The sequence below is a fragment of the Botrytis byssoidea genome (genome assembly GCF_014898295.1).
Source record: "Botrytis byssoidea strain MUCL 94 chromosome Unknown BBYS_026, whole genome shotgun sequence".
Taxonomy (NCBI): Eukaryota; Fungi; Ascomycota; class Leotiomycetes; order Helotiales; family Sclerotiniaceae; genus Botrytis; species Botrytis byssoidea.
In genome coordinates this window covers 377,606-404,454 of record NW_024065867.1, presented here as the reverse complement: position 1 = coordinate 404,454, position 26,849 = coordinate 377,606, and the positions used below count along the sequence as shown (strand labels likewise).

The window sequence follows — 26,849 nt, the reverse complement described above, 5'->3', positions numbered from 1 at the left end:
GAGTAGGACAAGGAGCAAAGAGGAAGGAGGAGGTAAATACATCCATCATAATTTGTGTTACAACCGAGGTCAATACTCTATCATATACTTTACTCATACATAGAACTATACATTACAGTTCAGTCAGGTACACAGAGATCAGTCTCGCAGGCTGCATGATCGAGTGAGAGTCTCGGAAGAATACGAAATCATGGCAAGCCTCCCTTTCCCTGAGTAACGCCATTCCATTTAATTATCCTCTCTCTGTATGCACGTATGCATGCATCCATGAAGCTGGCGGGTTGGAGGATCAGATCGTTGAATGTACATAGTATGTTGATTGATGCATTTTAAAGATGGGGTGCATGGTTTTGGGGGAGATATGGAATATGGGGAGATTCGATTGGTGCTTTTACTCTGGTAAACGCTGTGCTTTATCATGGATTTTGTGATGGTTTCCCTCGGTTCTGGGTTGATTCTCCAATGCAGTAATTGAATGACTATTTGGATGTGTGTTTGGATGTTTTTGTGGAGATGGTAGGTAGGTAGGCATCTATGTATGTATGTATGGTTATTGCATTTATTCTCTGCCTAGTACCAAGTAATATAGTAATTGAATCCTCATGTATGTTGTGTATGTAGATGTATGTAGATGTATGTAGATGTATGTAGATGTATGTAGATGTATGTAGATGTATGTAGATGTATGTAGATGTATGTAGATGTATGTAGATGTATGTAGATGTATGTAGATGTATGTATGTAGTATGTACGAATAGATATAGATGTAGATGTGTGTCTACCTAGAAACTACTAGGTATTCCTTGATAAGATCTGAGGCAGACTGGCAGTGAAGAGATGGAGTGGAGTAGCATCGAATAGATCTAGACACAATCCTTTCTCTTCTCGGAGTGACCGCCACCAGCAACGATCTTTGTGAGAATTGTTCGTCTTCAAACCAAATGCGTGTATGCGTGCGTGGTTGAGTACGAGTATCTAGGTACCTAACCTTATAGTGAACATGGAATCTTTTTCTTTCCAGACTCTTGAGTCTTCTAGTCTAGAAGACTTTTCCATTTAGATTCTATTTAGATTCTATTTAGATCCCAAACTACGAAAAAGAGAAGGGTGACTAGTTATTTCATAGGTATAGTTAGTTATAGTCATAGTCAATGTTATATTCATACTCATAGTCACACTCATAGTCACACTCGCGTTTCTCATTCGATATCAAAGATATCCTGGCCATTTTGCACAATGTTTTTCCTTCACCGATACTTTTCCATCCATCATTGGTACCTTGACTGTTAGTTTATTGATCTACTCAAGAACCTAGGAGAAGAACCCTTTAAATTGATAAACCTCCGAAGTGGAAGCTCTTTCCTGCATCTTTTTCCAAACCATCAACTCCATCTACCGGCCTCCCCAAAAGAGATAGATGATCGCGCTCCTCTCCCACTCCCCCCCTCCCCAATAATAATAATAATAACAATAATTAAGGAAATTCCTGGTTCATAAGAAACAAAGCCTTCCCCAACTTTAGTAAACATTTGAGCATGAACATCAATATGAGCATGAACATCAATATGAACATGAACATAGACATGAACATGATGACATCTGCATGAACCAACCATATGCTATCAATCACATCAATCATATTTTGACTGACTTCATTTTCGCTTCTTTCTTCTACAGATAATTCTATACAGATAGTACTTTCACCTTTTTTATTTCATAACCAGAGAGACTTCATTTCTTATATAGAAAAGGGGAAGAATACGAGAGAAGACTCCTCCTTCTACCTTCTACTTACTCCCTTTCTTATCATCCCTCTCTCCATCCCTCTCTCCCTCTCCCTCTCCCTCTCCCTCTCCCCATTCTTCATTCCTCTTTGCGCTGGTATCGCGAAACTTCCAAGAAAACATTACTGTACAAATACAATACAATACAATACAACTCAACAATACAACACAACACAACAACATAAAATCACCCTTCACCAAACAATATTGATTCCCAATTCAACTTGGAAAAAAAGATATTAACCACTCAAGGAAGAGAGACACGTCAAGACTCAAGATTATCCAAAAAAAGATTTTTGTTATTTTTCCTTATCGATTGCAGCAAATAAGAAATCACCCGCGATATTACCTTCCTGTACCTCTTTATCATATATTCACCAATACAGCCGTTCCATGCCGTTATTGGGTCCTCACAAAGGTCGCATATAATCATGGAACCCGTGCCTGAACTCCACTCCCTCGAGGAATTCAGAGCATCTCCAGTTCCAAGATTACGATTACAAGAATCTGCCCTCTACGATAGTCAAACTCCGATAAAGGATCGAGAACAATCTAGCAGGCCGCCGAATCTTCGTCGAACTACAGACCCAATACCTCAAACGCCTCGTTCTCTAGGATGGTCATCTCCTGTTACTCCTCTAATTCCTTTTCGTCCTCGAAATACCTCACCCTATGCTAGAGGTCATTTTAGATCAAGATCAAACGGCAGTGCTCTCGCACCTCCAATGTCGCGCGCACAATCACTCCCAGGCGTAAATGGGGCGGGTCATTTACTTATGTCTCCCCAGAGACCCGCGAGTCCTTTGAGTTCACCAGCTCGAGTTCGCATACCCAGAAAACCAGCAGATGAAGTGTTTCCAGGCTTTCCGAATCGTGCTTTGATCAATATTAGTGAAGACGGACAGTCGGCGATAGAGGAAGATCCTCCCAAAATGGCAGATCGAAGTGCCTCCCCAATTTTGGGTGTACCTTCCAATGGCAGTTATACACGAGTACGAAGACCAGCCTCCCCTTTACGACAGATTGCACCCACAAGTCCTTTGTACAGTGGCACAACACCCACGACACCATCCTCATCGACTTCGTCGACCTCATCCCCATCATACCACACAATGAAATTTGGCGAATCTTACCTCACATCCAATAATCCCACCAGTTCATTGTATTATTCTGGTTCATATGCATCTTCATCAGTTCCTTCTACGCCTACCTCGACTCGATCTCGCAGCCCAAGTATATCCAGTTTGGAAACAATACCTGATACACCAGATGCAGAAGAAGCTGCCTTGGAAGCAGAGAGAATTGCTCAGTTGAAAGCTGCAGCAGATGCGGCGGATGGGTATGAAGGCGAAGATGCTAAATCTAGAGGATTAGACACTTCAGGAGGCCGTAACAGAGTTTTGGGAGGATTTGGTACACGAGACAAGAGAAAGCGTTGGAGTGTTTGTGGTGCTGAGAGACGAGGCGATTTGAATCTAGATACTATTTGGGAGGATTGAGATTGTTGAACCACGATACCACGATGACGAATGTTCTATGAAAGTTTTGTTCCATGAGAAGATTATGGACCGAAGAAGTCAGTTGTTTACGGGATGCGCTGTTCAAATTACACGGCTTCAGCACAAAATTCCGATTCGTCCCTGCTGTACTCCACAGTCGAATTGTCTAGATCTGCATATCTAGCAAAAATTGGAATACTGAATGTCAATCAGTACTTTCCCTTGCTCATACATTATTGTACGATACCCCTTCAGCATTTTTGCGGGAATGGGTTTATTTCCCAAGGAGCATTATATTCGGCGTTATCAAGGGATTGGTATGGTAGCATTGCAGAGGTTATTTGATTTTTCCCAAACTGTAAATAGGAATAACGAAAGTGGCATGAATGATTAGGTTGAATGACAATCAGTTAGCTCCTATGAAAGGGCGAGATGAATTTGAGTGTGTGAAGTGTTTGTGAATTACTTGTTGCTTTCTTTTCTTTTCCTTGCCTTGGTTCGGTAAATATTTGTGCTCCCTTGCACTTGGGGCCCCCCTTTCTTACGAGTTGATGATGTCCCTCGCCTCGATGAGAATACTACGAATAATCTACCAAGGAGTAGGTTTATTGGGAGAAGAGAAGTGTTTCTCGATATACTTATAAGATTCGATGAATATCCTTTCAAAAAGTGGAAAGTTAGATAGTAGCTCGAATACGAAATCACATTCTTTTCCCTTGGTCTCAAGTCGTTCATTCGTTTCTTCACTCTCTTTGTTGGTAATATTAATCACTTGATTGGCACTCCTCTACACTTTCTTATATTTACTAAAGGATCTACTTAGCAGCTTGCTATTTGGCTAGCTTTTACATCTCAAATTCACTCGGAAGAATAATGCAACTCCTTACTGTTGTCGGCGCTATCGCCGTTTTGTCTAATGTCGTTTCGGCGGTTCCTCAACCGAGCGAGAAAATTGTATGTTATTTCGCTTTTGTGATTCCGTTGTTTTTCTTTTTCCTTTTTGGAGAAATTCATATGAAAATGTGCTAAAGAATCTCAGGAACAAATTCAAGAAAAACGTTGGGGCTGGCCGTGGAGTACTGATTCGGGAAAAGGTGGACATGGACATGGAGGTGGTTCGTGGGGTGGCGATGATAATGATGATGATGATGATGATGATGACGACGACGATGATGATTCGAATACTTCGATTCGATTACTCTTGCCATTTACACATCCGCATTTGGTGGCTGAAGAAACGGGAACTAGTACCACGGTTTCTGGTACTTCCTTTTCGACATTTGTATCCAGCTCATCTATTGGTAGCTCTTCGGCAACAAATGTCTTCGTTTCCGGAGGTGGAGCTCTCTCAACTACAGTCTCAACTATTTCTACAATTACAGATCCAATTCTTTCAGCTACCCCCATTGTAATCGAAACATCAACATCTCCATCCCCATCATCCACTCTCTCCGCAACCCTCATCATCGACAACACATCCCTCACTCTCTGCTCCGCACTCTCCACCAGCATCGTCACCGTTACCGAGAGCTGCACTAGCACACAATGGATTACTGTTATCGAGAGTGGTTCTTCGACTTTCACTCCTTTACCATCTACAAGCCCCGTACCAGTATCGGCGACTTGGACCACCACACCGTTGCCTTCGGGCTCGCCTTCAGGAGCTGTGAGTAACGGAGGTAATTCGACGGGGATTTGGACAGTCACTCCAGTGGAAACGTCAAGTAGGATTTGGACGACGAGTATGGGGAATGCGAGTGTGATTTCTTCTTCTTCTTCTTCTTCTTCTTCTTCAGCACTGGAAACGGGAACGGGATCGACGACCGGGTGGACGAGTATCAGTGCAGCACCTTCTGTATCGAGAAATTCCTCATCGTGGGTTTTGTCATCTTTATCATCAACATCGTCATTGATATCAGTAACATCGACACCGGCGACTTCAACTCAAGAATCTACTTCGACGACTCTTCTTTTTTCTACAACTACGATTCCCTATTCCTCATCTTCATCCTCCCTCTCATCCTCGTCAATCTCCAGCTCCCTCCCATTCCCCTCCTCCTTCTCCTCCCTCTCCATCCCCGCCCTCCCCATCTCCACCGGCACCACCGATCTCCACCCCAGCACCACCATCGCCTTCACCACGACCGTCACGACCATCCAAGCGAGCGGAACCCCCAATCCCGCCGCGGTCCATTGCGGACTACATGGCTTACCGGTGGGAGATTACTTCCTGGCCGAGTTTGTGGAGGATAAGGCCGGAGTGCCGGTTACGTTGCAGGGGTGTTGGGAGTTTTGTGATGTGAGTTTTTTTTGTTTTGTTTACCTGGTTTTGTATTGTGTTTGTTCTTTCGGTCTTTCTCCCGAGCTTGATTAATGCCTCTTCTTCTCTCCTCCCCCCCTGACTCCATTCCATTTCACTTCACTTCACATGAAAATTTTAATTTTTTTTCTTCTTCTTTTTTACTTGAAGAATACAACTAACCCCCACCACCCAAAAAGGGCGTATACGGCATAGATAAAGGATGCGTCTCCTACTCCTTCTATCCGGAACCGGGCACGGGCGCACCCAGATGTGATCTCTTTGGTGGCAGCGTGGCGCAGAGCTTGGATAGCATTATTCCGAGTGTGCCGAATGTGTGGTTCGATTTGGAGTGTGGGGATCCGACGTTGAGGGGGTGAGTTTGGGGGTGGGGCTTGAGGGGGTGAGGGTGAGGTGTGATGAGGTATCAGAGCGGAGACGAGAAAGAGAGAGAAGTATCATGAAGCGAGCGAGCAAAAAACAAAGCAGAGAGGTATCCACGAAAAGTCGCAAAGACTCGAAAATAATTCACACAACTACAAAGCACAACTTCACAACAAAGGGGAAAAATAGTATAACTATATCATGGATCTCATCGCATCTAATCGTGGCTAATCCCAGCCGTCTGTTATATTTTCCCTTCTTGTTTGGGTTTGGTGGAGGGTTGGGGGAGGGTTGTGCTGGGGAGGGGGAGGGGGAGGGGGAGAGGGAGGGAGATGGAGGGTTGGGGGAGGTTAACTTTAATTTTAATTTGTTAGATTAGTTGAGTTAGTTGGGTTGGTTAGATCAAGTAGATTAATTAGATTAGAAAGGGGTAATTTACTGAGTTTGATTGGACTTGATTGATTGATTGATGGGGGTTTTGTCTTTGTGTGTGTGTATGTGTGTGTGTCTGTATATCTGGATGTAATGTGAATATATACCACACATATCATATAACAAATCAAAATCCCCAACAATCCATATACTATTTTGAATATCCAGATATACCATATCGCAAATCAAAAGAATCTTTTCTTACTCTAGAATTTTGAAATTATGAAATTATAGAATCTTAGATTCGCAGAGGAAAACGGGTATTATTGTATGATTGTGATTGGTTTATGTTTGTGAGGTGATGTGGGTATAGGTATAGGTATAGTTATAGTTATAGAGAGTTTACTGTATTTTACCATAAGATAACAATTTTCTATTCTTTCAAATTCCAATAAAATAAATTCCATGAATTCTGTTTGCATAACTGAGCTGTATTGAATTAAGATTGGATCTCTTCTAATTTGGGAGGAAAAGAGAGAGAGAAGAGGTTTGAAGGTTTTGTATTTATCAAAATGGATTCCATTTTGAAGTGAAAAGGGGATGAATATATAGTAAGCGAGGTAGGAGAGCGGATAATGAGAAGAGAGGGGAGTGCTTGTTTGTGAGATATAGAGGTATCGTATGTGTATGTGTATGTATATGTATATGTGAGTTTTACGGTTCAAACACGGATTACTAGAGTGTAGAGGTATAGAAAGTTGAGGTGCTTAGAGACGAGAAAGAAGACAGGAGAAAGGAGAAAGGAGAAAAACAGTGATTTCTTGTATTCCGACTCACAGGTTCAGATAATATCAAGCTGTGAGATTTCGGGATTTCGAGATTTTAGAGGTATTGTATGCAGTATGTAGTATGAATATATCTAGTCTAGGTAACTACCATACGTATCATAGGTACCCGTGGACCCATACTTAGGACGTATTTCGGACACGCCAAGCGGAGGAATCATCGGATGATTACATACATTGATATTCGGTAGGATTCAGATGTAAGACTATCGTAAAGAGAATTATAAAGTGTATTCTGGATCCATGAGGTTGGAGATGTGGTTGGGATGTATAACCGTATTCCAAGGTTGGATTGGATCAATGAGTTGAAAATAAGCTAATAAGCTATATTGAGGTCTCGTTTGTTGTATATCGACTGACTGGTATCTTGTGTGCGTGATTGAGGGGGTTGACCGTATCATTCTATCTAGGTACATCAATCATTCAATCAATTGATCAATCAATCATCCAACTTATGATTGAGATACTCAAGAGCTCAAACAAAATAGGAGAGGAGATGAATGTGACGATTGGTACATCGTACGCGAATCAGACGAGACAATAGGCAAACACAGCTATACAAAATATATATAGTTTCTCTTCTCACTCCATTCATCGTACCATCAAAACATTCTAACTCAAGAGCAAAATTTTGATTTTCAAGACGAGTCCAGTCATGTACCATCTTCGCTTGATTAGTAAAAAGTAACTGAATATCATACGCACAATATATACAATTTCCACTCATCAATAATTCACCGTACCGTCAAGATATCATAAGCAACATGTAAATACTAAGGTGAATACCCTATTACGGTTTTCCAACCGTCTTGGATTGATCAAGAAACGGTGACTGCACTTTGCGTCAATGACCGTACACATATCTATTAGAGTTGAACCTCTTGCATCTCCCCCTTATAAGCATCCAACATTCCCAACCTATCCCACCCATTCATTTCATCTTCTCTCTCTTCTTCTTCAACAGTGCAAAGTCGAGAACACAATCAAACTCCAAATCGGATTTTTTAATAAGAGAAAGTCAACTACCTACTTACCAATCCAAACCACAAACCAGACTTTCGGAGACCAAACCCACCGATAAATTCATCAAGAATTCTCATACCCACTACTTCCAAACGCACACGAATAGAAAAAACCAATCAAGAACATTCAAGATGATTTCCATGGGCTGTACACCAAGATCGGTCTACACCAACACTGTCGAAGGAATTTTGGTCTTCTTCATCCTTACCGCGGCCATCTTTGGTCTTTGGGCTCTTGTGAGCTTCCTCCAAATGCTCTTACGCATGTCGCTCGGGATGTGAGGAATGACCTTCTGATAAGTTATTCGTAGGGGGTAGAGAGGTCGATTCTGCTGGGACTAGCAGAAGAGATATGATACGATTTGGTTATCATATCTTTACGCGCAAAGAGTAAGGGTGCTACTACCAGCACGGGGACGCGACGCGCTTGAAATATCGCTAGGTGGCGCGAATGTAAGATATGACGGAAAACCTGGGAGAGGGAAGGGCTACATATTTGGTAAATTCAACATGTAAAGGCTGTGTGGGCAAAATTCGCGGATTAGGAGTGATAAATAGTGATGGACTGAAAGTCTATTCATTGCATCATCTGCGGTCTCGGGGAATATTGATAGTATTGATAATTACATCATTATCATACCAACTGAATACAATGACTACATGAGTGAAAACAACAATGTGAAATTAAAGTCTCCAAAGTGAATCTTGAGAGCGATTAAACCTTGACCAGAATGATGACGTCGTTATTATTCTACATTATTAAAATCGTATTGATTTATCGAATATAATTTCTGTAGAACACTAGTATCCAGCGCTTATATTCACTCACAACGTAACTAGAGGTATTAATCACAAAAGTATCTAATAAATCCTTCACGAGGTTAAAACATTCTCAATCATCAAGTGTTATATCTTTTTCTCAGATACATATTATAAGCATACTACTAATTGGAATTTTATGATCCGAGACACTAGCAACTATAGAGACAGCCATATGCGATTTATATCATTATGTCAATTAAGACAGCAGCTTAAACTGACCATGGATGATTTTTTGACTCAATCTGAATAGGGGAATAATGCTAAACGAAAGAGCAACAGGCATTAACTTCATTACGTAGTTGTCCCGAAAAGACCTGATATAAAGTTAAAACGTCACGCCAATCACTCTTCTTAAATACAACTAATAACCTCTACACGAGATAAATCGACGTATAACAGAATGAGAAAAACAGAGAGTCATACAGGATAGAGCAGTCTCGCTTCGGGAGTATTCATGAACTACGGATTTGAAGAGTCTCCAATATTCGCTAAAGTGGAAATATGTGTGCTCAAGAGACAGGAACTATAAGGAAATTGTGTATCAAATAACATTTCTATTTACAGAATTGATCTACTCTATTTTATCCCGCGCTTGAAGAATCAATGCTTAAAAAACTATATAACAGTAAAGATATCCCACCCTTGCCTAGATAGAGCCCATTGAACTGTTTACTTGCAAGGATGGAAGAACAAGATATAAGGGAGAATCTACCTAGCTGACTTCAGAGTGTAGTAAGAACCCCAGTACTTTTAAATCAAGAAGTAATACAAGATTCCAGTATCTTAAAGTTCTCTCGCAAATTTACAAACTTTAGACCAGTAGGCCAATATTAAAGCTAGTGCAAGATCAGTAAATAAATATGCAGCGAGATAATCATAGTCGCAAATGGTACTGTTGGTCGTTTCGTTGATGCCGCCGAGTGCCACTCTAGCTCTCCTCCGCCGCTTAGTCGCGCCCAATGGCCTTTCTCCTTATCCCGCGCACTCGGGAAAACTTTCTATTTGATCCTATCCCAAGTATGGATGAGCATGCAATGTTTGACGTGTTTTTCGAACCCTTAATTTCCATGTACACACGTGCTCAGTAGTACATTGACTGTTATTTCGCGCCACTATCTTTAACTGATCTTCTGCACAACCCCAACACGAGAGTAGGCTAGAATAGACGTGATCAACCAAGCAATAGCGCATGCCATTCAAACTGAAATATCGGATCGATTCCGTGTCCGCGCAGATCATGTTACTGTGCAATTACTTCTTCCAGAAAAGTTAGGGCGTCCGCTTCTGTATCTTGACGTGCTGTATTCCCATGCATCGTTAAATTCGGTCAAAATTCCCAACATGGCAGACATTTCACTGGCGTAGAAGGAGAAGCGTTTGGAGTGGTGGGTTGGGAGAGGTCAGCTGTATTCACTTCTGTTGGTCGACCGAAGAATGCAGAGTGAACGGCTACCCTGTTGGTGAAAGGTACTGGAAATCCAAATTCACTTAATTCAAACCCCATCTTTTGCGTTACTATGTTTCTTGCTCCCAGTTCCCAGAATTGTTGGATCATGTGAGCAACAATTGTACTATTCCACATCCCTTCTCGTCGCGGACATCGTAACAAGAGCTCCATTGCCGTTTCTCGAATGGAGCTATCGGGACAGTGGATACAGACGTAATAAAGCGGTGCTATAAAGCCAAAATCGCTACCGAACGTAAACGCCGGCTTTCCATTCATCGCATCCTGTTCCGCAGCTGCAATTAGCGACTTTGACAAGTCGATAATGATTTGAAAGTCGTCCATATATTTCAAGAACCTATCAGTGTCCAACAATTCAATCACAACTGTCATATCACTGATGTCGGGATACATTCCAGCCATGATTTTCACCGTTGTGTGATGTATTTTCAAGAGTGCGGCACCTTGCACTTCCCTGCTGGTGAGATCCTTGCCTTTGGATGACATAAATTGTTCAAATGCAAGGTTCCAAAGAGATAACTGGGAAGTGTATTTGTCAAATTTTGCGAGGCTTTCTGCGGATTGTAAAATGATAGGTAGACGGCGGCTGTATGTACTCAAGTTAGCATGTGTTTGGTAAATGAGATTAGTTTGGAAGATTCAGTCTAGAGAGAGACCATTTACTTACTCAAACAGGTAATAAGCCCTAAACAAACCATCTGTGGCCCGATCTAAAGCATTCCGCGCGTCTTCTAGATTGTTAAATTCTTCATAAATTACAATGTCTTTCCCGGAGACGTCGATCAACTTTTCAACAAAGCTCTTCCTCTCATGCTTACTTCTCGTCTCAACGTAAATGAAAGACTGTATCGACAGTCTCGTGAAAAGAGGAGCAATTTTCTCCTCAATGATTTGATTCCCTGGAGACGATTTCCTAATATCCCGCAGAATCCCAAGCCCGCTTTGAAGATGGACCATTGCTGATTCATAATAGCCTCGCAGGCTATCAAAGCACACAAAGAGTATGCAGGACATGAGAGCTATGAGCGGTTCTTCCTTCCCGTGTGATAGAGACCTCCGCAGTGCTCCCAAGGCTTTCGAGTACTGATTCAGTGCCAATTGGTAATTTTGATCATCCCCCGATGGGACGGAGTGCAGCCTCTTCCGTGAGAAGTCTTCATGCAAGGCTCCTAGTGCTATTACGGCATGTCGTAAAGAAGGCTTTTGTGTAGAAGCAGCCAGTATGAGATTTCCCCAAAATGATGAATCATAGTATCCAGATAGTTCCGCTGCTGTATTGCGAAGAAAGTAGTCGAAGCCTCTTTTTTCCTCCGCAGTCCCAGGTATCTGGACGGAAATTCGTTGAATGAGCGCTAAACAGTCTTTGAACGTTTGGTTGGAAATCACAATATCGCTACTATAACCATCACACTTTCGTCCGGTTGTTAAACAGCGCTGACAACTCGGTTTGGCCTCGTCACACTTGATTCTCCTGGTTCTGAAAACTGTGTAAGTTGGTGTCCCACGTATGAGAGGGCAATCTGATCTTACTTGCAGGTTCCGCATCCTGTTTTAACCTTTGGAGCAGATCGTCGTTTGCGTTGCTGAATCTGATCTTTCGCCATCTCGCTGATTGACATGATTTCATTTGAACAGGAGTAAGTCGTCAACCTGCCGGGCGACGTCGAACCTCATCTCTAAATATCATGGTCAAAATTCGGCGCAGTAACTCGTAGTCTGCCAGGTTGTTTGGGCTACATCTGCCGGCACGAAGGCACAAGGAAGAGTCCCAGAATACTGAATCCTAGCATGGTCCGTGCACACTCCACCAAGGCTGTTTTGTCAGATAACTTTAAAAACCTTAAAAACTTAAAGCCTTAAAAACTTAAAGCCTTAAAACTTAAAAACTTAAAAGCTTAAAAACTTTAAAGTTTTTAAACTTTAAGATGAGCGACTACCTCCCTGAGAAAGAACTTTATAGTAAACTTGAAATCTTTCAATTAGAAGAAGATTAAAATTTCAGAGAAAGAGAGACAAATATCAATCAGCTCCGATATGAGTGTGAATGTAGAAATTGAATTAGTAGAATTCTGAGCTAGAAGGAAAATAAGATAGCATTCAAAAGTTCAAGAGCTCTAGCATATCTACCAAGCGAGGAGGAATAAGTCATGTTACACCGCCTTGGTTTTGCCATTATAGAATCATTCTGCCAGCACAAACTGATACTAGCCAAAAAAGGCGGTGTGATATACCTCGGTAAGCTTTTACGAACAGACGAATCAGAATACATCAATGTGACTATGTAAGCAGATGAACAACCACGGGTGCATATTTAGTATGATCAAAACTTGAAATTTAACAGTCACCAACTCCATCTATCCTCGCTACCGTATTCTTCCGCAAAATTGACCGTACGCTAGCAACGACTAACACTTTTAGAGCCAATCGGCTTCCCTCTAAATGAAGTAATACCATCCAAAATAGAAGCATTTAACACAGAAGTACCAGGGATTCGATGGACCATGGATAACCCTTTGAGTGATCAAATCACACAAGTCCAGTGTTTACTGCAACCCTAAACCACGATGAGCTTGAATAATCAATCCTTGCTACCTAGTTCACGGAATCACGGCCAATTTTGCAAAAGGCCACGCATGCCACGGAACCGATTTACCGATTCCCATCTACCAGGGAATTTCCGATATGAAATAGACACTACAATAGAGGGGGCCATTATCAGAAATCTTGCGCAATTGAATATTCGTGAGAAAAGATGGTCCAGTCACTGATACCCATAGAGGCTTGCAATATCCACACTTTCTCTGCTGTTATGGAACACGAAGCACCTGCTCAGCTTATCAGATTCCAGACAAGTTCTGACACATTTTACACCATTATACCAAATGACAGCCTTAAAATCTCTATCCAAAAGGCTGAAAAGTAGTATTGTCAAGCCACATGTAGAATGATATGTTCGCAGCGTGGTGTGGACGTTTCAGTGACTCGTTTGACAGCCGCAATGCAATATATTCGTCTATGCCCATAAACTGCTACATATCAAGACTGTGAATTTGACGAACAGAATGCTACGAGCACTTCGACTTCGGTGGCTTCTACGATTACTACGGGGTTCCCAATTCATTGCGGCTTTCTGATGATCTGCGCTGGCTGGATGGTTCTAACTGTCATTTTTTACACCATTGCCAGAATCAGTTTCCTGAATGGTGTGGTGATCGGCTACATTCATGTTGCCGTCGAAACTGTGGCTGTGCTTTCATGGCTCGCTGGTTTCATTACTTTAGCTGTTCAGCTTTCAACCGACACATATTCGACCGGAAAAAACCCATGGAAGATTCTCATTGTGGAAACGGTCTTTGGTGCGCTCGGATGACTATTATTCATAATCGTCGCATCCTTGATTGCCATTTCCATCTTCAAACAGTTTCCCAGGCAATTAAGATTTAGGACTGTGCTCGATAGAGCTATCGGATTAGCTCTACATGATTCCTAGGGATCTCGAAACCATAACCCCATAGTAATTCTCACCATCGTAGTTCAAGAAAATATATGTTTTCTTAAATGGTTGTGCGAACATTTTATGTTCCACACAGGTTTTGAAAACGCAAAAGACCCAGACTTTGATATCACTGCTTTTGATCGAAACATCACCCAGTTATGTTACGTGATGAAATAGACGTAACGATGAAATAGATTCACTTTGCTACAAGATTATCTTTCTTCTTGAATCAATCTCCGCCCATAATGAAAGCGTTGACTGTGTTTTATTATTAAAAGGCTAGCCGAGTCCAATTTCTCCTGCGAAGGTTTGCCCAATGATTTGAAAGGCGCTTTAATAACGTTCATAATCAATACGAATGACAATATATTGCATTGATAGGCAATTTGGAAATATTCGGGGTCTGTTGAAAAAGCGGGGGAAGGGGGCTGGATGTGGCACGGACTCTGAAGCTGTTGCGCGGGTTCACGTGACTATACGCAGAAAACGCCAAAACGTGATCATGCATGTCAGATCTCCAATTAGTTGTCGGATGTGCAGTGACAAAGAGTCCCCCAAAGTTGTAGATGTTAGGAGAGTAATATGATGCACGAAAGTACAGATCGTCTACATCAATAAGCTGCAAATACACCATTGTTTCGTTGGATTATCTTTGAATCGTGAGGTCCGCATTGACAAGCTGAAATCGCCCAGCTTTCTGTGCGTGCAAGCCACACACTTCTTAAGATGTCAACTCGAACGAAAACTGTATGTGTGATTGGTGAGTGCACTCATCTTCCGATACTTTAATGACTAACGTTCACGGATTAGGCGCTGGTCCCTCAGGGCTCGTAGCAGCCAAAACACTCACTCACGATCATCCAAAAGGCACCTTTGACGTGACTGTTTTTGAGCAGTCGCAGAGAATAGGTGGATTATGGCCTATATCTCGTGATGATAATGGTCTACTAAATCCAGATATGTGTACGAATCAAAGTCGTCATACAGTCAGCTTCAGTGATTTGGCATGGTTTGCTTCATCGCCTGCTTTTCCGAGAGCATGGCAAGTCGGGAGATACCTCGAAGACTATATTAAAATGTACCCTGGATATTCAATCAAGACGGGAGTCAAAGTAGCCAAGGTCGAACCGCCATTCAATTGGCAAACCGCTTCAGCTACGTCAGGGAAATGGAATGTGCATGTTCAACATACTGGGCCTACCGAATCCCCACAGGTTCACGAATTCGATCAAGTAATTGTGGCCACTGGTTTCTTTGGAAAGCCTAAGATACCTGATAATCTTGCAAATCTTCCAGCTCCAGTCTGGCACAGTTCCAACCTTCGTGATGTCAATAGTGCGTTGACCGACAATGGAAGACTCTCTTCACCTAAGGGCAAGAACATTGTGGTTGTTGGAGGGCAAATGTCTGGCGTCGAAACCGCAGCAGCAGTAGCTTTGCAGTTATCCTCTTCCGTGAACTCAACGGAACGTCAGATTCCAAATGCAAAAGAATACAAGGTCTACAATGTGATTCAACAGCCATTTTGGGTGATGACCTTGACAATGCCAAATAACCCGAACATTGATGGTGTAAAGCCCGAAGCTGAACAGGTACCCAACGTCTATCTATCAATTGAAACTTGCTGCTAACACTCGCTTCAGATACCAAATCCAGCACCAAAATTCTTACCCCTCGATCTGGTCATGTACAATCTTGGATGGAAACCTCCTGGGCCTCTCAAAAACTCATCTGGTCACATATCACCAGAGATGGCAAAAGCAACTAACGAATTCTTAAACAAGTATCTGGGGACCGATCAGAGCGGAATAGGTACAGATCATCTAGCAATAGCAGGAGATGTTCGCTCTGAGCCACCACGACTTGCAGTTAGTGACAACTATGTCGAGTTTGTCCGAGCTGGAGATATTAAAACGATCCGAGGAAAGGTGATCAGTGCAGAACCCAATCAATCAAACTCCATCACTGTGGAGGAGAACGGAAACCAACAGGTAATTGACGATGTTGCAGCAGTAATATTGGCAACTGGTTTTGATGCATCTCCATCACTGGATTTTCTGCCCAAGGAAATCCTCCAACATCTCTCGTTTGATGAGTCAAGCAGTGAACTACCACTGGCCTTAAATTTACACTCCACTATTAATGCGAATCTCCCCTCTCTAGGCTTTGTAGGGTTTTATCGAAGTCCCTATTGGGGCGTCATGGAAATGCAAGCTCGATTCTTGGGAAAACTCTGGTCTGGCGATGTACATGCACAGAAGACCTTAGAATCAGACAATACCCTCGACGAACTTCTCCAGCTACGCACTGATCCACGACTCGCTCAATTTCCAATGGGTGATTATGCATACCTAATGGAATCATTTGCCACAGCCGTCGGGATCAAGCGACAAGAACCCACAGACGACCCAGAAGCACGTACAGGAATCGTACTTCCATCCCGCTACATTTATTCACAGGCAAGCCCTGCTCAGAAAGAACAAGCAGCACTCGCTCTCTCTGCCATCTCTTCCACATTCGATTCTTCCACACGCGGAAATTTTGTCTCTAAGGCCATATTCCGTTCACTCCAAGGGACATGGAGACTTTCCCGCTCTTTAAGAAGTTCTCTCTCCACCTTCCCCTCCGGTACCTTCACGGGAACCGCAAAATTTCTCCCTCGCTTCCCTACCACCCCATCTTTCGATTCCGAATACTTGTATATCGAAGAAGGAGACTTCGTAACGGATACAGGAATGACATTTAAAGCCAGTAGAAGATACGTATATCGATACAGAGAGGATACTGATACGCTTAGTCTATGGTTTGTCAAAACTGATGATAATCTGGGTGTAGATTATTTGTTTCATGAGATGGAGATTTTAATTCCTGAAGTCCAAGATAAGAGGGATGGACAGGCAAGGATTATGGGATGGAGAGCAAAGTCAAGTCATCTTTGTATTGCTGATACGTATGATGTGGAATATGAGTTTAGATTCAAGGGGGTCAATGTAGAGGAGTGGAGGCAGGAATACAGCGTTAAAGGGCCAAATAAGGATTACAGGATCAAAAATGAGTATAGACGGTAGATCTGGATGTTTGTAAAGGTACTGTGGATGGTTATGGAGGCTCTATAGGTAATTGAAAACGTAGGGGGTTTGTCAGACTATATCCTCGAAATTTTTGAATTCACTGCGTGCAAATAGTGCATCTTCATCGCCGTCGCTACAGATCTCTAGCTTTTTTCTTTTTCTACTACCGCTATAATACACACGTGATTCATTGCTATCTCCTACTGGTAGGATAGATTCAACTACGTATTGAGGGTTAAATTCCGAGTATTGCCGGGAGATTGTTGTCTAGTCAAAAATCACGGGCTGCCGGCAACAAATTGTTTCCACTGTTGTATTTTGACGTTCATCAACTAGTGTCACTAGTGGAAGTAAAACCCGACCGCATCAGGGAGAGACCCAACTTGACATATTGCTTTGTTATCCATTCTAAATTCCAACTCTTGACCAATTGCGATGCGATGTTTGATGGCCAGACTAGGTTGCAATCATATGTACTATTTCTCAATATTCTAATTGAGATTGACAACTCGGCTCTTTTTTCAAAACTTCACAGCGACATCGCGTGAAATCCACCTTGGGCATCGCGACATCTCTGATAAGAACGATCCATTTTCTCACACATAAGTTGTGAAGAACCCATTCACATGGGACATGTGCATAGGGATGAAATTTTCATAGCAACTATGCTACCCTACTATCAGCATCAATGGGAAGGTGCTCTCGAGATTTATAGCACAGATCCATTCTCAATACTACTCGCGCCATCGATGACATCTTCGAAGATGGCGATTCGCATGATACCCAACAAAAAATCTGCCGAAAATTATAACCTTCCCCAACAACATGGGCATTAAGCCCTATCTCGCCAAGGTCCCATGATATTGCATCTGCAATGTATTCCTTCGGATGCGAGAACTCAAAACATCACATGCAAATCTATCCTTTCCACCAACCGTTATTACTTCCGCATCACGGGTTACTTGTTCGGGCCGTTAAAACCAAGGTGGAAGATACATTGTGGAAATAAAAGGAGAAGTACATGCCGTGCATGCGTTCATAGAGATTTACCGGGCAGTATCTGGAACCTGATTGTATGTGCAAATTTGATCGGCACATGTTGTGTTTGTATGCTGTGGAAACATACTTATCTTGGTGATCATGCAGGGTTGCCCAGCTTCCAATTTGGATCAAGCATATCGGTGATGAAGACCTTCTTGGTAGACTTGAGCTTGTATTATAGGCTAATATGCCAGCGCGTATCATTTTTTAAAAAGTGGGAACGATTCTGTACCACGGGACTTTCTTTTTTTCTTTTCACGTATATGATTCTTTATGATTGATTGAAGGATTCGGATCAGTTCTATATCAAAGTTTTGATATCATATTATGATCCGGAGATGGGAAGCAGTCTTTCCATCGGGAGATACAATGGGATCAACACAAGGGTGTCAAGCTGAATAATACTTCATTCTTCGGATGTTTCCCAGAGATTGGCTGGATCAATGACTTTATATGGCAAGTCATGTATCACGATCTAATCTTTTCTTTTATCTGAAGTGCTTGATACATAAATGCATGGTTTGAAAGCACTAGTAATATCTCCGACACTTTTATCTCTTGTAGCTACAGTTTGCATGCATATGTGCATATTTTGATAAACCTCAAACTCCAACTGCTTATTTTGTTCCCGTCTTTATCGATTACATTCGTAACAGTTCGTCATTGCTCCTCGAAACATTCTCCGTGGTTCCCGTCTGAGGCTGTGAAAAGGCAGGTGTCCGATTGGAATGCTTCCATGAAGTATTATATCAGCCCAATTTTTACTGGGGTGTCAGACGACGCCATCTCTCGGATTTCTTGTTGATGAATTCAGCCCATGTGGCATGTTTATTAATTAATGCTTTATGTTATTTAATATATTCACTGTCCTCGCTGCGTTCACTGGGACAACTCTCTCCGGTTCTACGGTTCTACGTACCCCGCATGGTAAGCTTAAATTTACAGCACCTGCCCAAGTTCGACGCTGTTTCTTCGAAGATCCCTTCAGCACAACACACAACACAAAGCTGCAGCACGATATCAAAATGTCGAGATTTTTCAACTCCGTACTTCTTATCTCTCTCCTCCTCTCTGTCGTTCATGCGGCTGCAGTAGTCACTAGTGCAGGAGGCTTTATGAGCAAATGCGAGGCCTCTACCTTCAAATTCTACGACGACATCGAATTAGGTCCTGCTCCTCAATTTACCTTTACCATAACACCTATTCTCTCGGGTCTCTGTCCTGATTCTTCTGGCCACATGTCAAATTCTACTTTGAATTTGAATACATGTCTCGGAAACAATGATGCCCATCTTGTCGTAAGGCTTCCATCCCTTATATATTTTAGATTCTCATACTGACATCGAGAAAATAGTGGCAGAGAAAGTAAGCAATCTCTCATTTCCAACCCTTTTCAGCTTATTCTAACCATTAACTACGTAGTGGCATGTTCCAAAACTCCTGCGGCTGTTCACTCCAAATGCCAAACCTCTGCTGTGGTTGCGGTAAAGCAAACGGCGGCACAGTTCCAAGCGGTGTCTGCGTTGATCTCAGTATGTTTATTCCTCCTTCTCTTTTAGCATCTGATGTGTTTTTCTAATACACACAACAGATAAGGGAATCGCAACTTCAGGCGGAAAATTGAATTGTGATAGTCTTCCCGGCAATTAAGAGTTTAGGGCTCACAGAACAAATCATCTAGTTGAGAAAAGGTTCATGGAGGAATAGCATGGTATTGCGTCTGGGTATGGGGTTATGGCATTGGAGGATTTGGGTTCCCCGGTTTAGGCTTTTCGGCGTGGAATGGAATGGGATGGTGATGTTGGGTTGGGAAATTCTAGTACACAATTTACAATTGAATGAAATGAATCCAGTACCGGCGTTTGCAGTTGTGTTTTAGGTTTTCGATTTCTAATTAGATGCCTACTTAGTTTGCTACTCGATGAAGTTGGTATGATTATCTAGGTACTTTTTACCGAATTCTATACCTGCACCCTTGTCTGATATGTTGGGAAATTTAGATGGTTAGACGGCTAGAGAGGGCTAACTAGAATGTAGATTCACCTTAATAAAAGATTCGGGCTATGCGTAGCTATGCGGGAGTATTAGTGCTATGTCATGATGATGTCATAAGGAACTGAACCATCTGCGTCGATATGGAATGTAATTTTAGATGTTTCATAGAAACATATTTACATCTGCGGTAGTAATGTGTCAGAACCTGGGAGGCCACATGTCATGTCCTCACAAAGACTGTATAGGAGAATACGCGATTTTTAATAGTCTGTATAATTTTATAATGCTCAAAGAGCTGGTATATTCCATTAGTCTAAAGATATATGCATAGGTTCATGTATATGAAACACGCCCTCTCCTCTTTTGCCACTTTAAAACCCTCTTCCTGGTCTTCTCGCTGCCGGTCTTCTCACAGCTCCCTTTGTAGCGACTTTCTTGACTACCGGTCCGCTTCCATCTGTGATAGCCATCGGTTTCCTCGCCAGTTTGTTGTTCTCTGCCTCAACTCTCTTTTCTTCTCTCAACTTATCCTCGGCCATCTTCACCTCGATCTCCATTTTTCTATTGAACTCCGTTTCAGTGACCCTCTTCTCCCTCGCACTATATCCCTTCTCTTTCACACTAAAGAAAACACCACCTAAATCTGCTAGCCAATGCGGATCTACCTTTGTAACAGTAGACATGTATTCTTTTGATGTAAGAATCAATTCATGATAAACGACATAATCAGGTAGATCTCCATGTCCGTAAAGTGCGGATGTAGGATGTAACTGTACTGTTACCGAAGTGCGTAAATTAACATATTCGCCTATTCCCTTGACTTTAGCGGCTTGGTGGTAATAACCTGAACAGATACACTCGCGTATAATGTCCCAATCAGCGCCGCAAGAAATCATGTTCATGCGTTGCATTTTCATAATGTCTAGCAGTTGATCTCTGATCTCTTTAGCCCTACGGAGAGATTTTGGATGGAGGAAATGACGTGTACACCAAGCATCCGAATGGCCATTGGACTTCCATTGTAAATAAACGTTCAGATAAGTCAAATGATCTGATTCTGGGACAAAGAACTTTTCGCGTGCGCTGTCAGACTCTTCCTGACGTTCCTTTGGACGGTAGAAAACACTAGGGACTGAGAGCATCGAAACTATTGTAAGCATCTCTTCGGTACAGCCGTATTTTTCGGACGTGATGAGTAATTTGGCCAGAGGGGGATCCATAGGAAATGCGGTCATTTTTCTCCCTATGTCCGTCAATTCCCCGATATTGTCAAGTGCCCCAAGTGCCCAAAGATCAAATAGTGAAGTAGTAATGGTATCTTGGGGTGGAGGGTCCATGAAATCAAAGTCGAGTAAGTCTTTCACCCCTAAGGACTTCAATAGTAGAACTGTATTGCTCAGGTTTGTGCGTTGGATTTCAGGAATCGTTTGAATGTAAAGCTCGTCCTTGAAAGCGGCCTCAGTGAAGAGATGGAAAGCTTTTCCTGGGCCAGTACGCCCAGCACGACCAGCACGTTGAGATGCATTCGCTTGTGAAATCGGCGTGATCTGCAAGGTATCCATTCCCATGCGCGGGTTATACACCTTCAACTTCGAATATCCAGCATCCACAACATACATAATACCATCAACAGTCAAACTGGTCTCTGCGATATTGGTCGCTACGATGACTTTTCTAACTCCAGGCGCAGCTCTGTCGAAGATCTTTGCTTGCAGATCCGCCGGCATTTGACTGTAAATGGGTAGAATGCTAAGTTTTGGTGGATCATTGAGAGCATTGAGACGTTCCTGGATAAGCTCGCAAGTACATTCGATATCTTCTTGTCCAGTCATAAACACCAAGATATCACCTGCACCTTGGGACACATGTATAGCCAATACTTGCTGAACCGCCTGATCGACATAGTCTTCCACGGGTGAGCGATGATACATAATATCGACTGGAAAGGTACGACCGGGAATGAAAAATTCCGGGGCTCCACCATAGAAATCAGAAAAACGTTTCGAGTTCATCGTCGCAGATGTGACTATTAGCTTGACATCTCTACGACGTGCAAGAACCTTTTTCATCAACCCCATGAGTACATCTGTATTGAGTGCCCGCTCGTGAGCTTCATCCATGATAATGCAGGAATAACGATCTAGATCTGGCTCATTCAAAGATTCTCTCAATAGGACACCGTCCGTCATATACTTTATTACTGTTTCCTTGCTTGTACAGTCCTCGAATCGAATAGCATATCCAACAGTCCCTCCCAGTGGGCATTCCATCTCCTCACTGACACGCTTCGCTACAGACATGGCTGCTACTCTTCGAGGTTGCGTACATCCTATCAGACCTGTTTTTCCATAACCTTCTTCGTAGAGAAATTGAGTGAGTTGAGTCGTTTTTCCAGATCCAGTCTCGCCGACACAAATTACCACCTGGTTATCTCGAATAACCCTTAGCAAATCCTCTCGTACCGCAAATGCGGGAAGGTATTCTCTCTGCTCTCTCAAAGATTTGCTTTGACTGAAGTTACTAGCGCCGTCGTTCTTTTTCATATGCTGTGCGAATTTACTAGATCCCTGTGTTTCCTCGCCCATCATTGGAGCTGCACTGTCGCCTTCCTCTTCCTTGATACCCATAAGATTTCCAAGCGCCGTACCCGCCATGTTCGTTGCTTCTTGGGCCTGCTTTTGCCTCTCTTTCTGCTGTCGCCTCTCCTTCACCACTTTACTTCCCTTGCGACTAAAAACTGCCATGTCACTTTGAAAATCACGCACTGCCGGTACAGGCTCCAGTTGCTTCGAGAAAACAGTTCTTCCATCTAAAAATGGAGGCTTAAGATCGTGTACAAGTAAATGCACTCTGGTCGCTTCCTCGTCGTCCTCAAAGTCATCCTCAAAACGTCTTCGTTGTGCGACACCAGAGGCGAGCAATCGACCCGTCTCCCATGCATCGACATCCCTTTCTTTTTGAGCTGCGCGCGCGCTCTGTCGCTTCACAATCTTCTTCTCGATCAAAGGTGCTTCTCGTTGGGAATCCGCCCAAGGATTGTCGTATGAGCCGAATGGGTTGTGCGATTCATCTCCATCATCTGCGTACCAATCTCTATCTAGAGCTTTCGAATCCTCTTCATCAACAAATGGCTCCGGTTTGATGTCAACGAATGGCTTCGGCTTCGGCTTGGGATCCAACTTGCGTCGCTTCGGCCGTGCTCCTTCGTATTCGTGGTCTTCCATCTTAGGTTGATGAATGAAATGGTAGATGAGTGTTGGATCAAATTTCGGTATAACAGGGAAGTAAACAAATAAGTGATAACAGAAGTGATAAGTGGTTATCTACACGTGATATTTGAAGTTAGCATTTGCACTGACATTCTTCAAGGGGCCAGTTGCCTATCAAACAGGCCTCAAACTTCTTAATGAACTTTGTATTTTTGGTTCCAATTTGAGAATCATATAGCACTCACGCAGCTGATGGAAAATTTGAACTTTGAGGCCGAATACGCTTGTTTACTCTCAATGAGTATTGAGAAGGGTCTAGAGAGGGCCTATGACGCTAATGGACTTAAGCGGCCGCAATAATCAAGATAACGCTAAGATAAAAAATAAAAAAGTTGATCAAATGTAATAATTCATTTTTTTATATCCCCGCTCCAGTCGATTTGTGAGCTTTTTTTACAATTCTGATATAATATCATAACATCATGTCCATGATCACAGCAACCGCATGGGTTCCCCGGGGCTTTGCAGCTCCTTTCCCAACAAAATATAACTTTGATGAAGAAGAATTTCAGCGAATTGCGGATCTTGCAAAGTTACAATTGGATGATGCGAACGATGATTTGGAAGAAGCGCAACATGAAGCAGATAATGGCGCAGACCCAGATGCCATGGTGGATGATGAAGGTTCGGATGACGAAGAAGCTCCCAAAGGAGTGAAATCAACAGCGTTCGTCTAGTGCTCACAATTTACATTATTCCGCTGACTTTTATACAGTGAGGAGGATGACGATTTAAAAGAATACGATTTGGACCATTACGATGATGAGGTTGAAGAAGACAAGAATGGTGGTGAGGGAATGGCTATGTTTGGAAACGTCAAATCACTTGCATATCACGAGTCGAATGAGGAAGATCCATATATCACAATGGCAGGAAATGCAGAGGATGAAGATGAGGACAGGGAAGAACTTCAAATATTGGCAACAGATAATATGCTGCTGGCGGCAAAGATAGAGGATGAAATCGCACATCTTGAAGTATATGTTTACGAAGATGGAGCTGACAACCTTTACGTACATCACGATATTATGTTGCCAGCGATACCTCTATGTTTGGAATGGCTCGATTTGCCTGTTGGAAAGCCAAGTGTGGACAAGGACTCGAGGGCAAATTTCGTTGCTGTTGGTACATTTGACCCGGATATTGAGATTTGGGATTTAGATACAGTCGATTGCATGTATCCTAATGCTATTCTGGGGCAGGGTGGACAAAACAAAGGTGGAGATGAAGGTGCTAAGAAAAAGAAGAAGAACAAGAAATCGAAGAAGGCCAATGACGAATTTCACGTGGATGCAGTTCTTTCGTTAGCTGCCAATAGACATCACCGAAATTTATTGGCATCCTCATCTGCGGATAAGACAGTCAAACTCTGGGATTTACACACCACCACATGTGCCAAGTCATACACACATCACACAGACAAGGTATGCTCATTAGCATGGCATCCAAAGGAATCTACCGTTCTCCTGAGTGGTAGTTATGATAGAACAGTGGTAGCTGCAGATATGAGAGCGCCAGATGCAAAAGCACCACGATGGGGAGTCGAAAGTGACGTCGAAAATGTCCGATGGGATCCTCACGACTCGAACTACTTTTACGTCTCCACAGAGAGTGGTGTCATTCATTTCCACGATATCAGAAAAGCTCCAGCGAACCCAAGTGCTACTAAGCCAGTATGGATGCTCCAAGCACATGACGATTCAGTTTCATCCTTCGACATAAACCCTACCATTCCAGGATTTTTAGCTACTGGATCAGGAGATAAGCAAGTTAAACTTTGGAACATACAACCCACCGGACCTACAATGGTTGTATCACGAGACTTGGATGTTGGAAAAGTTTTCTCAACCACCTTTGCACCAGATGAAGAAGTCAGTTTCCGACTGGCAGTAGCAGGTAGCAAGGGACTCGTGCAAGTCTGGGATTGCAGTACCAACCCTGGTGTGCGACGTGCATTTGCGGACAGAGTGGCACCTGTTGATGGAGAAATCAAGGAAAGATTAGTGGGTGTACAAAATGATAGCGAGTCGGAAGACGATGATGAAGAGCTTTCAGAGGCAGAGGGAGGTGAAGTTGATTCTATGGATGAAGATGATTAATTAAGCACATGATGTCTTTTTTATTCAGAAAAACTAAAACCAAAACTCAAAATTCAAATACCAAATACCAAATACCAAATACCAATTCAAAGTTCAAAATAATGAATACTTTCAGCAATCTTTTCATATATATGAAGTTGCAATCTATTTGACTCGGCAAATGCAGATCCCTCCCCCATGGTTCATCCGGAATTTTACATTATACATGAATGTTAATTTGAGATGAAGATCTCACTATTTTCGCCCGCATTACTCACTTTGGATTTGGGGACTGTACGTCGCTGGGCCTGAGACGAAACGAAATTTCTAGGATGCTAGGATGTTCATGACATATACCATGTCGAACATGTCTTGCATTCATCTCATCTCGTTTCAATTCATTTTATCAGCATAAGGCGAACAGATTGAAAACTGGGGAATGTTAAATTAAGATGAAGCTTTTTTTTTTGATGGTATTTTTGGGGGGTGGCTTTTGTTTGCTGGGAGGGAGTGTGGTGTGGTGAAGGGTGTTGTGATTTGTAGATGAATGGAATGGGATAGAAGTGGTTTTGTGATCTTTCTTTCTGTCTTATTTTTTAGGCTGGGAGATGGAGATGGAGATGGAGATGGGAGATAGAGATGAGGAGTTTGTGGAGAAGTGTCTAGTTGAATGAATGAATGAATGAATACTTGGTAGAAGTGGATGAGGACCTTGGGAGAAGTGCATGACGAAATGATCATATATGGATGGAACGTACGTACTACGTATGTATGAAATGAAATAAACGAATGCAGCAGCTTACACCACATACGCGGTGCGCAATGAGAATACCTGGATAGGTTGGTTGGTGTGTACTGCATACGATATAATATGTTAAACATGTAAGTATGTGTGTGAATAAGTAGCAAGTGACATGCAAACCCGAAGCAACACAATGCATAGTGTGGGAAAGTAGGAGAGAAACTTCGCATCATGCGGGTAGGTAGATTTTAGAAACCAATGCAGCCGCGCGCACATTTTCATGTAGGGAATGGGGGTTTGGAGGGTGTTGGATATGATGTGAGATGACATGAGATGACATGAAGCGAAGTACAGAATTCGGATTCGGAGCTAGAGCTAGAGTTAGAGACAAAAGTTGGGTAGAGACAGAGGGTGTGGGAGTGCTCGAAACGGTTTTAGAATGGGGATGAACCACAGGAGGAGCATTGATTTGAGTTTCGTGAAATATTGGCGCGGAGAAAAAGAGAGAAAGAAAGAAAATGGAACGTGAACGATACGCGGTGCGTTAATAGCGTTTAGAAGTAGAAGGGTCGAGATTTATTTATAGATTTGCTTGTTGTGTGTCAGTATGAATGTGTAAGTTGAGAGAGGATGGATGGATAGTTTGGTGGTTAGGTAGGTAGGAA

General features: G+C 42.6%; 7 protein-coding genes across 7 annotated transcripts; 5 read left to right on the top strand and 2 right to left on the bottom strand.

Moving 5' to 3' along the window:
• Positions 1–2,215: 2,215 nt before the first annotated feature.
• Positions 2,216–3,283, top strand: EAE97_010250 (uncharacterized protein; the record flags this gene model as incomplete). The annotated part of the gene is made up of 1 exon (XM_038880765.1): positions 2,216–3,283. One exon carries the CDS (start codon positions 2,216–2,218, stop codon positions 3,281–3,283), a length of 1,068 nt encoding a protein of 355 aa, XP_038728475.1.
• An 873-nt stretch (positions 3,284–4,156) lies between these two features.
• EAE97_010249 (uncharacterized protein) lies at positions 4,157–5,962 on the top strand (the record flags this gene model as incomplete). The annotated part of the gene is made up of 3 exons (XM_038880764.1): positions 4,157–4,237; positions 4,323–5,582; positions 5,783–5,962. The coding sequence occupies 3 exons, from the start codon at positions 4,157–4,159 to the stop codon at positions 5,960–5,962; spliced, it is 1,521 nt and encodes a 506-aa protein (XP_038728474.1).
• A 3,580-nt stretch (positions 5,963–9,542) lies between these two features.
• EAE97_010248 (uncharacterized protein) lies at positions 9,543–12,537 on the bottom strand. The gene is made up of 3 exons (XM_038880763.1): positions 12,023–12,537; positions 11,160–11,969; positions 9,543–11,078 (listed from the first exon to the last, which is right to left on the bottom strand). Exons 1-3 carry the CDS (start codon positions 12,109–12,111, stop codon positions 10,355–10,357), a joined length of 1,623 nt encoding a protein of 540 aa, XP_038728473.1. The 5' UTR covers positions 12,112–12,537; the 3' UTR covers positions 9,543–10,354.
• Positions 12,538–14,714: 2,177 nt separating this feature from the next.
• On the top strand, positions 14,715–17,056 carry EAE97_010247 (uncharacterized protein; the record flags this gene model as incomplete). Its single annotated transcript, XM_038880762.1, has 3 exons — positions 14,715–14,748; positions 14,799–15,580; positions 15,632–17,056. 3 exons carry the CDS (start codon positions 14,715–14,717, stop codon positions 17,054–17,056), a joined length of 2,241 nt encoding a protein of 746 aa, XP_038728472.1.
• A 2,069-nt stretch (positions 17,057–19,125) lies between these two features.
• Positions 19,126–19,750, top strand: EAE97_010246 (uncharacterized protein; the record flags this gene model as incomplete). Its single annotated transcript, XM_038880761.1, has 4 exons — positions 19,126–19,398; positions 19,455–19,465; positions 19,523–19,632; positions 19,692–19,750. 4 exons carry the CDS (start codon positions 19,126–19,128, stop codon positions 19,748–19,750), a joined length of 453 nt encoding a protein of 150 aa, XP_038728471.1.
• Positions 19,751–20,466: 716 nt separating this feature from the next.
• EAE97_010245 (uncharacterized protein) lies at positions 20,467–23,319 on the bottom strand (the record flags this gene model as incomplete). The annotated part of the gene is made up of 1 exon (XM_038880760.1): positions 20,467–23,319. One exon carries the CDS (start codon positions 23,317–23,319, stop codon positions 20,467–20,469), a length of 2,853 nt encoding a protein of 950 aa, XP_038728470.1.
• Positions 23,320–23,786: 467 nt separating this feature from the next.
• Positions 23,787–25,463, top strand: EAE97_010244 (uncharacterized protein; the record flags this gene model as incomplete). The annotated part of the gene is made up of 2 exons (XM_038880759.1): positions 23,787–24,031; positions 24,080–25,463. The coding sequence occupies 2 exons, from the start codon at positions 23,787–23,789 to the stop codon at positions 25,461–25,463; spliced, it is 1,629 nt and encodes a 542-aa protein (XP_038728469.1).
• Between the last annotated feature and the right edge of the window lie 1,386 nt (positions 25,464–26,849).